This window comes from Gymnoscopelus microlampas (assembly GCF_963454915.1).
Source record: "Gymnoscopelus microlampas genome assembly, chromosome: 3".
Classification (NCBI taxonomy): Eukaryota; Metazoa; Chordata; class Actinopteri; order Myctophiformes; family Myctophidae; genus Gymnoscopelus; species Gymnoscopelus microlampas.
Window position 1 is genome coordinate 6919148 of NC_139940.1, and position 15551 is coordinate 6934698.

A 15551-nucleotide genomic window follows, 5' to 3' on the forward strand; every position below is an offset into this window, starting at 1 on the left:
TTCTGCCTTTTTCTTTATTTTTATTTTTATTTCGTTTTGACTTTTTATTTTCAGTTTCAGTTTAGTGGGTTTTTGCTAGTTTGGTTTAGTTCTTCGTCTTTGAAAAGGCTTGGTTTTAGTTTTTATTCAGTGGCAAGACTCAACAAACTCAACCACAAGCTCACAACGCGTTACATCGCGACGCGTTGTGAGCTTGCAGATTGGCTATTATCACTATTTTTGAAGATTTTTGAGGATATCTGACAACGAACAGTGCTTAAAACTAGCTCATAGACAAATATTTCATATTCACCCAAAATACTATTCTCATGTATGAAATATTGACAAAGACTAAGGACATGTTCTCTGTGATAATAGTTAGTTGTAGTTTGTTTGATGAACGTGCAATACAGTGTCAGTTATCTTTTTTTTTTTGTGAAGCCTCGTTTTAATTAAATTTTGCATTTGCGTTAAAGCTGCACTATGTAACTTTCCTCTTCTACCCCGGATTTTTTTTTTTTTTTTTTGCACTTCAATTTTATTTACATTTTCATACATTCTGTAATCAGACATACGGGCATACAAAAAATAAAAAATAAAAACAGACACAAACAAAAACAAAAACAAAAACAAAGAACAATTGCATCACTTATTCAACATCATCAGACATTCAAAGAAATATTTACAGAGACATCACAGGCACAAGCAATCAAAGGTCATTATTCCAATTTCCAGCAGTACCAATCGTCCATAAACAGCCTTCAGGACAGACCACCAAATCTGTCTACAGTATCAAGTCCAGTCAATTTGACATTAAGGGGGGACAGAATCCTTAATCAGTCTGGGCAGCTGCAGCACTAGCGGTGTCCATCTGATATTGAAAAACTCTGTCCTCATATGCATCTACCCCGGATTTGAACCCGGTGTCCTGTGCAAGTGCTGAAAATGTTGAATAGAGCTTTTAATAGAGCCTGCGTGCTTGCTCAGGGGATAAATTGAATCTTGACCATCAGGTCAGAATTTGTGTCAGATCCTGTGACCTTTGACACCTTCTAAATGTCTCAATAGAAGAGCAGGGGGACACAATACAACCACGACAATTGTATAAGTTATATACTGTATATATAAAAAAGTTGTTCAGTGCCACTTTAACCACTTAAACCCCAGCATCAATATTGTGGGGAAAGCTTTCGCTGGAAATAGCAGAACGACAAGCTGCACTACAACAGAAAACAGAAAATACACTAGTATAGAGCCCTGAGGGACTTCGCTCAACCATATGGGGTTTAAAGGAATAGTTCACCTAAAAAATGACTTATTTTCTAGAAAATACATATATGTTTTGGGTGAACTACTCCTTTAAGTGGTGAACTAGAACTCCATTCTAGTTTTCGTTGGTCTTATAGCGGTTTCACACTATGGTCCCGGGTGCGCACCCTGGACCACTTGGCTGATGTTGTGGTAGTGTGAACGTAGCGAACCGTTCCGTACTCGAAACCACCTCGGGAGGTAGTCTCGGGTCCGATTGCTGCGGAGTCGGGAACGGAACGCGGCAGTGTGAATCCATCCGTACCAAGAGAAGGAAGTGGACTGCTAATCATATATCATTTATATATTTTTATAATGACACATTATTTTAGCTGGGTTATACCTTCTCATAGTTCTACTTGAATGTTGACAAGAAATAATAATCCCGCTAGTGTTTGAGTAGCGCGAGCCGTGAAAAATAATAAACAAAAAACACATGTGTGGCGAACGTATTTGTAAGGATAAATACACCAAGGATTAGTCCGTGACGTGACGTCACTGCTAAATTACAAAGGATGCGTCCGTGACGCCAATATCATATTAACAGACGACAGTGCATTTCGAGGTTTCAAAGACCAGTGCACACACTGCTTTGGTTGTGTATTGTTGATCTGTTGTTATTATTATAACTCAAGACAACGTCAGGAACACAGTCAAACTTTATTATTCACAGAATGACTTTTCTTTTTTTTTTTTATTATAATTTTTATCCCACGATTTTGTAACCCACATTTTTTCACCCAGTGCCAATTGCCTATGTAATCCTGGGCACTACCTACCCTCTGCCAGCCTAGGGAGAGCCCAAGCTGAAGCTCATGCCTCCTTCAATGCATGAGGAGCAAGCAGGCCGCTTCTTATCACCCGACAGGGGGGAGTTTCCCTGGTTGGACATAGCGCGTGGAAGGAACACGTTATTCCAACCTGTTCCCTTCTCCTCCATCAGGCGCCCCGGCTGACCAGGGGGAGGCAGTATAGTGACCAGGATTACTACATGTTTTTGTGAGGGTATTAACTACCCTAGGAGACACGGGGAGAACATGCAAACTCCACACAGAGTAGGCCCTTTCACCAACCCCACCTAGGGTATGGGCGCCGATGACGTGGAGGAGAGAACACGCCCCCAGCGCCCACAGCGTCCCTGGCGGGAATCGAACCCAGGACCTTCTAGCTGTGAGGCGACAGCGCTACCGACTGCGCCACCGTGCCCCCTAGAATGACTTTTCTTCTGTGAATGACATTCGCTCTCCCAAAGCGTCATAGTCCACAGCGCCCCCATGAGGCACCTATTTACCATTACTGTTAAATGAAATAGTCTCGAGTCTTGGCCAGTGTGAATGCTGGCCAACCAAGCGCACTCGGGAACGGAGGAGGAACGCTTCGCTTCAAACGCACCCAATGTGAAACCGCTCTTAGTCAAGTGTAATAACTCTGGTTCTCCTGCAGGAGGAGGTGGAGAGACTCAGGGAGAGCGAGAGGCTCCGTCAGCAGGAGCAGAAGGAGCAGAAACAGAAGGAGCAGAAGGAGCAGGAGCAGCAGCAGGTCAACAAAGAGGAGGTGCCGCCAGGAGGAGGCGGAGGCGGAGGCAGGAGGAGAAGACGCCGGGGGAGCAAAGGGAGCAACGGAGACATAGAGGAGGTGAGAAGAGATCTAGTGCATGGGTCTTCAACAGGGGGTCCGGGACCCCTAGGGGGTCCTCTAGAGTTACTTCAGGGGCGCCAAATCTTTGTGTAACTTTTCTTTTCTACCTTTTTTTACATTAACCACTTGAACCCTACATTTGCCCGAAAAGAGACGTGTCTCTGCTGAGCTAAAGGGTCCTTGGCCTGAAAAACATTGAAGACCCATGATCTTGTTAACTCATTCACTGCCATAGGACGACTTTGACAACTTTTTTTCCAGAGGGCGACTAAAACGACTGCCAAGGACGACTAAAACGTTTTGATTTAATTTTTTTGAATTTTGAATTATTATTTGTTTTGATTTTTTCACACAGAACCAGGAGATAACGTGATTCAAAGATTTACTGCTCCATTCACTTGCTGGTTAAAGTATTTGGGAAATAGTCTGTATCTCGGCTCCTGTGTTTTACTATGTATTTTTGGCTAGACATGCTATTTCAAACGAAGTATAACAAATGAACGGGAGGTCGCGATGACACATTTCTTTTCTTTTCGCGGAAGCACAGTGAAACCCTCTGTAATTAGCAACCATCAGGGGATCGATCATACCGGAGATAAATATTCTGTGACTACTTGAAAAGGGTAAGAAAAACGCTGGCAGTGGGCAAACGCAGCCAGAAATAAGTCTGGCAGTGAATGAGTTAAGCCTTTAAGGCCTGAAGCCGTTTTTTTTTTAAATTGTTTCTAAATCGGCAACAGTTTTTTGAAAAAAATATAAAATATATTTGTTCACGATTTTTCAAAAATAGCAGATCTACAAGCTCATAGCGCGGCACTCGGTGCCGCGCTATGAGCTTGTAGATCTGCTATTTTTGAATAGCCAAAGAAATCTAAAGCGACACAGATGCGTTCCAGGTCTTAATGGGTTAATGAATGATGGTTCACACGTGTGTGTGTGTGTGTGTGTGGTGTGTGTGCTCAGTTGTGTATCCAGTACGTGCGTGTGTGTTCATGTGTGTGTTCTCCTCTCTGCTCTGAATCAGGTCGCGAAGAGGAGAGACGGTGGAGATGCAGAGTCCCGCCCCACCGCCCCATTGGCCAGTCAGGACCCCGTCGACCAATTGGACGGCGTTCAGGAAGGCAGTGAGGAAGAGGAGGAGCCTGACGTGGTGAAGGTCTCCCCCCGCTCTGACAGCCCCAGAGGTACAACACTACATACAGTACCTAACTATAGTCAATTGTTTAATTAACTCCCTGAGTGCCAGGATTGCCAGAATTATTTCAGAATTGATTCTGAAAAGTGCCAGAGTTTTCACAGAAAACAAAAAGTGCTTAGGAAGCGAGATACAGCCTTTTTCAGTTATAAGTTAAACAAGGAGTGGATGGAGCTGCACATCTTCAGATGATGATATCTTGGGTTCTGAACATGTTTTAAAAAAAAAAAAAAAATGTTTTTTTTCGTTTTTTTCCATTATTTTTTCAAAAACACGTCAAACACGTTAATGGCACCCAGCGCCATAGCGGTAAAAACACGTGAAACACGTTAATGGCACTCAGTGAGTTAATACGTTTTAATATTGGTTTTAATCAGTGGTGTAAAGTAACTACACATTTACTCAAGCACTAGGGCTGCACGATATGGACAAAATTTCATACCTCGATATTTATGGCAAATATTTCGATATCGATACGATGTACGATATTACCGTTAAAATGTCATATTCTATATTTAAAGTGTTGCAACGTCAAATTATTTAAAAAAAATGTCAATATCGCTCTTAACACATCGGGTGCCAGCATTTTTTCATAACAACTTACGTTGGGTGCCAGCATTCTCCCCACTGCGCTTTGCTGTTTAAAGCTTTAGACTCCGCGACGAGCAAATCCACGTAAAAAAAAGCATCCATTCATGTTGAGCGAGGACCCTGGCTACAGCCTGGAACCATAACTTTTCACTCGCGAGTTACAACGGGGGGGGGATCGCGCATGACCGGTTTTCACCACCGGAAACGGATTTGGAGATGTAGGCGTTTTAAAGAAGGAAATAGACAGGAAGCGGATGGAAGCCATGTTTTTGTTTCCGGTGATCTATCTGGCCCTTCCTTCTCAAGATCACAATGGGTACTCCCAGAGCTGCTCTAGCCCCGCCCGTGTGGAGAAAAAACGAAAAAATCAAAAAGACTGAAAACACGGTTCAGACCGTGAGCGGCACCAGAGCGCTACTATGTGAAGACACGGTTCAGACCGTGAGCGGCACCCGATGTGTTAATTTGAAGTGCTGTTGGGTTCCCACACTTGTTATTTGATATTAGCAACAATGAAAATTAAGCATTCTTCAAAAAACTGAATATCTATAACAAGTCAGTATCACTTTTAACTTTAAGTATCCTATTTTGTGAGTTCACACACTTTTTATTTGATATTGTAAGTGTAGCAACAACGAAAACTGAGCATTCTTCAAAAAAGAAAAAAAGCAAGTCAGTTTAACTCACAGAGAGAGAGAGAGAAACGGAGCGGTGGTTTATTTACCGGCTAAAACAAAGGGATGTTGCTCGCTTTAGCAGTGGACGAGCGGGGGGGGGGGGGGGGGGATTTATATCGCCGATATCGTTGCCTTTTGCGATACTGACATCGCGCACGTTCATGCAGCCCTGTCAGGTACTGTACAATTTTGAGGTACTTTTACTTTACCGGAGTATTTCCAATTGTCTATACTTTTACTTCTACTCCACTACATCTCAGAGGCAAATATTGTACTTTTACTCCACCACAATTATTTGAAAACTTTAGTTACTCGTTACTTTGCAGATATAAATTGTTATATTTTAAAACATACATGAACCACTTCAGTCCTATTTTATACCTAGGCTATTTGAAAATAGCCGATCTACAAGCTCACAACGCGTCGCATCGTGACGCGTTGTGAGCTTGTAGATCTGCTATTTTCAAACATTTTAGTACATTTTGGAATTCGGGACTTTTACTTGTAACAGAGTACTTCTACATTTCAGTATTGTTACTTTTACTTAAGTAAAACATTTGAGTACTTTTTCCACCACTGGTTTTAATATTATATCATCCTCTCCAGTCAGTCCAACATGGTTGCTCATATGTAACCCGTTTCTCTGGTCGTCATATATTAAAGTTGCTTCAATGTCTCCATTCAGACCTGCAGGACATCCCAGAGGAGTCCGAACTTGGGCCGGAGAGTCGGGAGGCGGAGCCTGAAACGGGGACCACGCCCAGTTAACGGTGGCCTCTCCCATCTTAAGGCGGAGAACGCTTCAACGGAAACGGGTTCATTTTTCAACTGAAACTGCTGGATGAGTTCAATTAGCTCTGTGAAAACCTTCGTTGTGTTTGAATCCAGACATTGCATACTACACACTACATGCTCCACGACTATGGACTACATTATGGTATATACTCGATGACTATGGACTACATAGTACATAGTACATACTTGATGACTATGGAAAATATATAGTACACACTAGGGGTGTGCATTTCACAACTTATTTGGTACATATCTTGAGTCCTAGGGGTGTGAATCCCCTCATCATGATAATAATACTATATATTGATTATTCGGATGAAAACGCGATATTTGCTGATATCACAACTTCACGTTTAGGGGTGTTACGTTCGATATGAGGCGACATCTTATGCCCGGCTAACACAATCATGTTACATTTACATTAACTCGCAAAGAAGCAAACGAAATGCGATCGACAATAATTGTGTTACTTTTACTTGATTTTTCGAATCACAGAATTGTATTACTGGAGATACAGTAATGATTATCTAGCTATTTAAATCACTGTTAAGTCATTAGTACAGTAAAAATAAGTTTGCTTAGAGCAATAATGATAACATTCTGACAGCCAGGCTGCTTGTGTCTTCTTTGGGGAAGATCATTTCTACCCTGCAGATAAGATAACCACCGCGTTACAAAGCTGCAAACGGCATGACTACTGCCTTAAAGACGTGGCTCAGGAAATCAAAGAACCTTGTGCACTTATGTTGAGCATCGACAAGCCATGGCCACTTTTGGATTTAAATTCCGAAATGATGTCTTTTATCAGATCTAAAAAGAAATGCAATTTTAATGATTCGACACATGGTTCGATTACGCTTTTGCCTGATACAGACTGTCTGAAATGATGTAGATGTATTTTAAACATTAAGCCTGATTGCATCAGTTAGAATCTGTGAATAATCACACCTCTACTACTGTACCCTATATGCTCCGTGACTGTGGGCTACATACCTGTACCACATACTCAAAGACTATGGACTACATCAAACATATTATATGACTATGGACCACATACTCAATGACTATGAGCTATACAGAAAGCATTGAAGTAGCAGTTGAGTATTCTGAACATATTCATGAACATAAGATGGGTCACAGCCGGTTGAGGACCTCATCCAGAGAGTTGAAAAATGAAACTTTTCTCCTCGAGTGAAACATCGCTTTCAGACCATTATGCTTCACCAACCAACCATCAAACGCCAAAACCTGACTTACAGCTGGATCCACCAATCACCAACCTCCAACCGACCACATCCTCCAATGGGAGCGACGGTAGAATTAGACTCTCTTTGCATTGGTTTGGGCAAAACCTAACCTGAGACTTTATGACCTATCATAATATAAGATACGTTTTGAGCTATCCTAATATAAGATAAGTTATGACCTATCCTTGTGTAAATGTGGATCATCGTCACCTTGGCGTTCAACCGTGGGCACAGCTGATACCGCCTGTCGTACCGTCGTGTTGGATACCGAGAGGAGCGATGAATGCCGGGTGATCATTTTGTTTATCACATACCCATAGCCTTATTTATTCACAAAGACGGTGACAACCCATTAAGGCCTAAGCTTCCGATTCTACAAAATGTCTTCTAAAAATCCTAACAGTTTTTTTGAAAAAAACGTATGTTGCTATGTCAGTGGTTTTAAAACTTTGTCATGTCAACGACCCCAAAATGTATACGTATTTGGCCGCGGACCCCCATCTCAAAATATTTTGTTCCAGGGACCCCCCCAGAAGCAAAGATTTGAGTCACAAATGTTCGCTTTAAAAATATATATATCAAAAGATTTGCACACATTTTCTCGCTTTTTTCAAAAATAGCCAAAGTGTAAAATAATGCTTTTTAGCTCAAATCTAAAAATGACACAGATGCGTCCCAGGTCTTAATGGGTTAATAAACCCTTTGATTGAGGAAATAGATTGACACTACTGGCTCAAAAAGGAACCGCACCAGCGAACAAACAAAATGGCCGTCGTGCTGTCTGTGGTTTTCCCCAACGGTGTGTGACGGGGAGAGAATTGACCGCCGTTCTCGCCGTTAACGCAGCCATTGAAAGTCGCCGTTTCCTGCTTCCCGTTTTGGTTGGACTGGTGTCACAACTCAGTCATAAATTTGACCAAAACCATCGGCAGCATCCTCGTTTTTAGGAGTTCATGTTTGACATGAGTTCCTTTAGTTGCAAGGTGGCTCCTCCCTGGTGGTGCCAGTTCAGGAGACACGGCAGCTGACCAATCAGCACAAGGCTCAGCACCCCCTCGCATTCCTGGTATTTTTTCCCCCTGCCTCACCCATGGCAAACAAACACAGGCTGGGTATGTGATAAGTTATGAGCCCTCCTATCCTAATATACCACACGTTAGTCCTGAGATGTTGTTTGAAGGCTCAGTGTATGTTATTGTAAACTCTCTCTCGAGTGTTTGTCTCCGTCTAACCGATTGATACATTCATTAACGTACTGACAAGAGTCGGGACCGAGAATGAAGAACTTGAATCCTTTATGTAATCTTATGGAATGAGATTAGATGTGTGTAGATTTCTGTACTGCCAGTAGAGTTCTGCTAGAGTGCGGAACACAGTAGGAAGTATGTTATTTCTGATGTACTGTAACTTTGACTTGACTTGTAGTCTCACTTATAAAAGAGCTGGCTCCTCTCTCCTCTGCCCTGCTAAGACAAACAGCACCACCACCGACTGACTGTCTGGATGTGTTATTACATGTCACAAAAAGGCCGTTTTGCGCTTGTGATTTCGCTACCAGCAAAACCGCGTCACTGTAAATTATGCTAAAATGTTAAGCTATCCGCTCGCGTGTGAGCAATACTGTACTGTCGGCGAGACGGGAGATAGTTTGAAGTCGTTCTTTTTTTCCCTTCGGTTCGAGTACGCAGACATTGAGTGCTGTTTGTTTTTTGTGGGGCATTCCGTTGAGACTGACTGAATAGGGCGGGGCGGCGGGTGGGGGGGGTATTATACTCAGTGGCGTGCACAAACATTTTGAGGGGCAGGTGCTCAAGTAAATTATACTTTTTTTTGGTTTACTTGGTCTGCTCTTTTTTTCCCTCTACACCTATACCTCTTTGCCAAAAAATAGCCGATCAACAAGCCCACAACGCCTCGCAGCGCGAGGCGTTGTGAGCTTGTAGATCTGCTATTTTTGGCTAAAGTTCTCCTCAGAAAAGGGATGCTAGGTTTCGAGTGGTTATGGCAAAAAGAAAAATCATATCACACAAAGATTTGGCGGACCCCCTGTAGTAACTCTGAGGACCCCCTGTTGAAGACCCCTGCTGTAAACTGAAAAAAAAAAAAAAAAAAAAAATCTTTTCTTTTTTTCAAAAGGGCACTTCTGGTCAAGAGGGCAAAGAAAGGGCAGGTGCTCTGGCGCCACCTAGAGTCTATCTGTGCACGTCCCTGATTATACTGTATCTAATCGTTTTACAAATCTTTGTGCCTGTTTTTTTTTCCAAAGGGCTTTCAGGGTCAGGCTCCAATCTGTCCCACGTCAGAATCCACTTTTTATCAAACAAACCAAACTGCCTGGTGATCAGAGTAGAGGGGAAAGTCTTTGGACCTTTTTGTAAATATAATTATATGAAGAAGTGTCGGGGCGGCCAATCAGAACCAAAGTTGTTGTTTTGAAGCGTTGCAAGGGGTCAGGGGTCAAGATAGCTGTACAGGGCTAACCCCAGGACTGACCTTTAACCTCTCGAGCCTGATCTATACTTCGCCTTACGGCGGTGCCTACGACGCGTCGTGAGCTCATAGAGGTGCTATTTTTCGGCATGCGACGCCGTCGTACGATGAAGTATACATGAAGCATATTGTGGGCTCGTTCAGGGCTAGTGCTCCATATGACTAACCCAGGTCTGAATGACTCTGTTCGATAAGTCTTAATATTATTTTAATATTATATAATCCTGGGAAAGTTGACTGAACAATGTTTTTTTTTCTCACAGCAATGTCCTGCCACACACACACACACACACACACACACACACACACACACACACACACACGGTCACATCTGGGAGCTGCCCAGAACTATATAGTCTTGGACTGGGCTGTTCGGCCACTGATCAGCTCCATTATCATGATCGGGGGTTAGTAATGGTCTTGCTCAAAAGCTATTTTTTTGGTCAAACCTCTGAGCTACCACTGCCTGACCAGCAGCATGACAAATGACGTCTGGTTCTCGCGTTCAACCCTTAAAGTCCATGTTCCCGGCCATCTAAAAGGTGTCTACAGACTGCAGTGATGTGACACAGATCAGCTGATGGTACACCGACCAAATGCACTTCTATACCTATTGGTCATTCCCTATCACCCGTCAGGTTACACATTTATGCCCCGAACATTTCTGACGGTGTCAGATCTTGGTCAGAGCCGAGGACTCGACCGGCTCAGATAGCCATTGACCCAAGTCATTCTGAACGACCCAAAACGGAGAACCGTCGTTAATGATCACTTCAATTTTGCCCACGTCTGAAATCCGGGACGGCCTTGACCACTTGAGCTCTATTTCAATAATCCTATTTTTGAACTTGCCTATTATGACAAAATAGGGATGCCAGGTTGAAAGTGGTTAAGACATCTGTAGACACCTTTTTTAAGGGGCATTCACACCGGACACGATGCAAATTGTTTTTGGGAGCAACCAACTCAGTGTTAAGTCAATATGAAGACACGATATGAAGTGATATTTCACGTCCATGCCCGAAGCGACGCGAATTTAGATACATATGTTGAAACATTTTCAACTCAAGCGGTTTTCACTGAAGAGAACACAGAAACACACACACACCCTGTGTGTTGCGATTACCACGATTCAAGTGACAATTGTTTTTTATCGCGTTCAGTGTGAATTCACCTTGAACGTATAGCGTCAACGCTGCACACGGTTTGGGAACCTGAGGCCTACACACTAGGGTTGAGATCAGACTCATTAGGATATCTATGTCATTTTCCCCCTCACATATTGCACGATTATTATATTTTAAGTAAAGTTAATTGTCTGTATAAATGTTTGATCAGTCGTTTGGGGGAAAAAAATGACCTTGTAAATGTTTTATGTTGTAATTTTATTGCCTTTTTTTATCATTTCCCAGTTGATTTCCTGTTACTGTGTGCTGTTCATAAACCTTCCAGAAATTCTGATAAGTGGTCCTGTGTTGTTTGTGTGTGTGTGTGTGTGTGTGTGTGTGTGTGTGTGCGTGCGTGTGTGCGCGCGCGCGCACACGTGTTTGTGTGTGTTTGTGTGAGAGGGAGAGAGAATTATGGGTTGTGTGTCACATCAAAGTCCACTAGAGAAAATACAGACACACCCAGCAGATGGTACTACAACAAACACATACACAGGCTGGGAGGTCCCACTTTACAGCAAACAGCAGGAGGTCCTTCCATAAATAGGGCAGACACACCTCTTGTCTGTCTGTCTGTCTGTCTGTCAGATAAGATATTAGGCAGCAGCACAGATTCTTTACGGCAGTACTACTGTGTGAACCGACTGAATGCTGCTCACGGGTCATCGTCATGTTGGCTGGTGGTGGACATTTTTGTCAAAATTCGATCTTTGCCATGGACATTTGTGGGAAATTATATTACCAGAAACACACAAACCTTTACAACTCTGAGAGTGCACTCTCAGAGTTATGGGGGCCCTTGAAAATAAAAGGTTAGAGAACCACTGTACCAGTGGACTCCTAATGTGTCATGCATAGTGTCATAGTAAATAAGTGACATGCGTATTCTAAGGAAAACCTGGAGACCGAGACACTCAGTAATTGAGTCTTATGATTAAAATAATGTAAAAAACAAGCCACAGACAAGGCCAAGTCTAGCCACGGACACATTGATGACCCCTGACTGCTCATATCACATAGGTTGAACCTAGTGTCACCACCACGTAGCCGGAAGGTCAGAGATCTCCCGCCTACTGACATGTCTGGAGAAATCGAAATTAAGTGTAGTTGCTAGAAAAGCGAGAATGGCAGCTATAACAAACCTACACCCACTGAAAGTCTTTGCATTGATTCTGCAATGCAGTTATTTTAAACCTTTCTGAATTGTTTCCAGACTTTCCACCCAGTTTTAGCCCCGGCATTGTCACCAGATGTATCAGTGGGTGGCTACGCCAGGCTAGGTTGATCCTGTCAAAGTACATTCATCAACAACTCCGTTTTAGTTGACCTTTGTTACAATAGCATGGCCTACACCTCAGTAAAACTGGACATTTGGAAAATATTTTTAACTAAACAAATACAAATGTCAAGTATGTGACTGGCTCAAGTAATATAGTACTATAGTAAAGAGTACGTAATATTTGCACTTATTTATCCAGAAAGAAATTATTGTTGGACCAACAGTTGGTCAAAGACAAAGTTTGAAATAAGCGTTGTAAAAAATATACAGAAAGAATAACCTAGAGTGTTACATTTTAAAAAGACCCATTTAATCCCAATTTACAAGAACAAAGCCAGTTTATTTGGGGCAACTTTCGTGCATGAGTTACTGTATACATTGACTATAATATTGTACATGCTACAAGTTGTTTTTTCACGTATAGGCCCTTAAGAAGTTTGTACAATTGGCCAAATCAATGTTATTCTACTAGTGGGTATTAGAGAATTATACATAACCCCCATATCTCAAATTAGATACTGTATGTGATGTGACATCTGTCTAGGGTTAAACGTTGCCAGGCTAACGTCTGTTTACTTCTGTCTGATAATGCCATTCATTCAAACTTCCTTGTACCTGTGCCTGAACAATGTGGCTGATGTGATGTTTGATGAACATGCAGAACAAACACGGGGCAGAAGGTAATTAAATGTCCACTTTCAAGGGCTTATAGCAGTTATTCTGTCCCACGTGCAAATGAAGGGGAGTGTTCAAACAATGCGTTTCCAAAAGACAGTCAATTCTGTCAGTCTGTCAAAAGATCCAACCTATAGGATGACCGTCGTGAAGACTTGTGATAATAAGACTCCAGCATTGACTGAGGTGAGCTTGCCATTTTTATTAACCCATTAAGACCGGGAACGCACATTTTTAGATTTCTTTGGCGATTCAAAAATAGCAGATCTACAAGCTTTAGCGCGGCACAGAGTTCCGCACTACGAGCTTGTAGATCTGCTATTTTTGAAAAATCGTGATAATTTGCGCAAATCTTTTGAATGTATATGTTCTTTTAAGCGAACATTTGTTACTCAAATCTTGTCTTCTGGGGTTTCTACAAATGTCTTCTAAATCCTAACTGTTTTCTGAAAAAACATTGTTGCTATATCAGTGGTGCTCAAACTTTTTCACGTCAAGGACCCCCAAAATTCTATGTAGGCTATTTGGCCGCGAACCTGCATCTCAAAATATTTAGTTCCTAAGTGTAAAAAAAAAGATTTTACTCATACTGCATTTGGCAAAGTTTGCATTGCAAACCTTAACCTTTCAACCATGTGAATGGGTTTCTCATCGTTTCATATTCATGAATTATTATTATTATATCCAGCCGTTTCACAGCTCCCCCAGAATAGGCGCAGATCTCTAAAAGTCTGTCTATGCGAGACTAAGGCCTATGTGGATCTTTGTGTGGATCTGTGAGCGACAGGTTTTCTGTAAAACGAAAACATTTCCTCTGCCATCACTGATGCAGTGTTCATTTTGTCGACTAAGTCTAAGACTAAAAGACTAAGGTTTTTGATATTTAGTCGACTAGACTAAGACTAAACATTTTCAGAAGACTAAAGGCCCTTACACACCGGGGACGTTTTTTTCATGCGAATAATACGTTTTTTTTTAAAAAACTTATAAAGTCAATGCAAGCTTCCACGGAGCGAAAAAGCGTCTTTTAATTATTCGGAACGAGTCCGAATTTTGCGTATATTTGCATAATCGCCGGTGTGTAATGACCTTAAAGTAGGACTAAAACTAAATGGTGTGTTATTCAAAAGACTAAGACGAAATAAAAAAAATCTGTCAAAATGAACACTGCACTGATGTCATGTTCTCTGTGCAGAGCAGGGTCTTGTCGGTGTCTATTAAAACAACAGAGTAACCACCATGTCAATCAGCCACCTGCTGCTCTCCGTCTACACCGTCACCCTCCTGATGGGGCTTCCCGGCAACATCCTGGCTTTTCACGCCCTCCTCCACCAGGTGCGGCGCGAGCCGACGCCCGTAGACGTTCTCCTTCTCAACCTCGCCATCTCAGACCTCATCTTCCTGGCGCTCCTGCCGTTCAAAATGAAAGAGGCCGCGGAGGACCTGACCTGCAGCCTACCCTACTTCCTGTGTCCCATCACCGGCTTCCTGTCCTGACTCACCGTCTACGCCAGCACGCTGTTCCTGACGGCAGTGAGCGTGGACCGCTACCTAGGCGTGGCTTTCCCCCTCAGGTACTACGTGGCTCGCAGGCCGCGCTACGCGGCGACGGCCAGCATCTCCTTATGGGTGGTGTGTTCTCTGAATCTCGGCATCGTCTGCGTCATTGAATGCGTAGGGTGGATTAAAGGCCCTGGCGATGGCGGTGACGGCCATGCCAGCGCCACTCCCATCCCTCTCCCCGCTCAGCCATCGACATGCTACTTAAACTTGAACGCGGACCAGCTCGGAATCCTCCTCCCGGTCCGTCTGGAGGTCTTTGTGGTTCTCTTCTGCGTCCCTTTCCTCATCTGTTGCTTCTGCTATGTCAACGTCATCCTCATTTGGTCCAGACTGCCCAACGCCAGGCGGCGGCGCCGGCGGCGCGCCATCGGCCTGGCCCTCGGCACCCTGTCGGTGTTTGCGGTCTGCTTCGGCCCGTACAACGTGGCCCATGTCGTGGGGGTTGTCCGTCGGGGTGGGAGAGGTTGGAGGGAGGTGGCGTTGCTTGCCAGCGCCTTCAACGCCTGCCTGGACCCCGTTATGTTCTACTTTTCCTCAGCAGCCGTCAGGAGCTCGCTCAATAACTGCTTGAAGAGATGGCTTAAAAGCAGCTGAACCTAGCCTATTCATAACCATAAACTAGTTGAGGTGAGCTGTGTAGCAGAGTCCATATACTTATGTAGTCTTTTGTTATTTTAGTTGTCTTGTACATTGGATATTGTTTGAATGTACATTATTAATGATTGTTTAATTAATTATTCTATTTTTCTGTCTGTAATAATGTTTACTTGTAGGCACACGCACACACGCATGCAGTGTTTCTCAAACATTTTAATTTCAAAGACCACTCTATTTGGTTCTTGGACCCCGTGAAGGAACCCTGAGGGTCCCTGGAACCCCACTTTGAGAACCACTGTTCCATTGTGTTTTGTCCTATTGACACATTGTACTAATGGACTGCACATTAAT

At 43.0% G+C, this 15551-nt stretch overlaps 1 protein-coding gene and 1 pseudogene across 2 annotated transcripts in view; both read left to right on the plus strand.

Annotated features, from left to right (window-relative positions):
• The window catches only part of LOC311038265 (rho guanine nucleotide exchange factor 2-like), a 99649-nt gene extending 90487 nt beyond the window's left edge, over positions 1 to 9162 (plus strand). The window contains 3 exon segments of the mRNA XM_084047669.1: positions 2731 to 2922; positions 3950 to 4109; positions 6074 to 9162. Coding sequence (XP_083903795.1) covers positions 2731 to 2922; positions 3950 to 4109; positions 6074 to 6156 — 435 coding nt within the window. The 3' untranslated portion in view covers positions 6157 to 9162.
• A 5117-nt stretch (positions 9163 to 14279) lies between these two features.
• On the plus strand, positions 14280 to 15197 carry LOC311039517 (free fatty acid receptor 3-like; annotated as a pseudogene). The gene has a single exon. The product of its transcript is annotated as a free fatty acid receptor 3-like (transcript).
• The last annotated feature ends 354 nt before the right edge of the window (positions 15198 to 15551 follow it).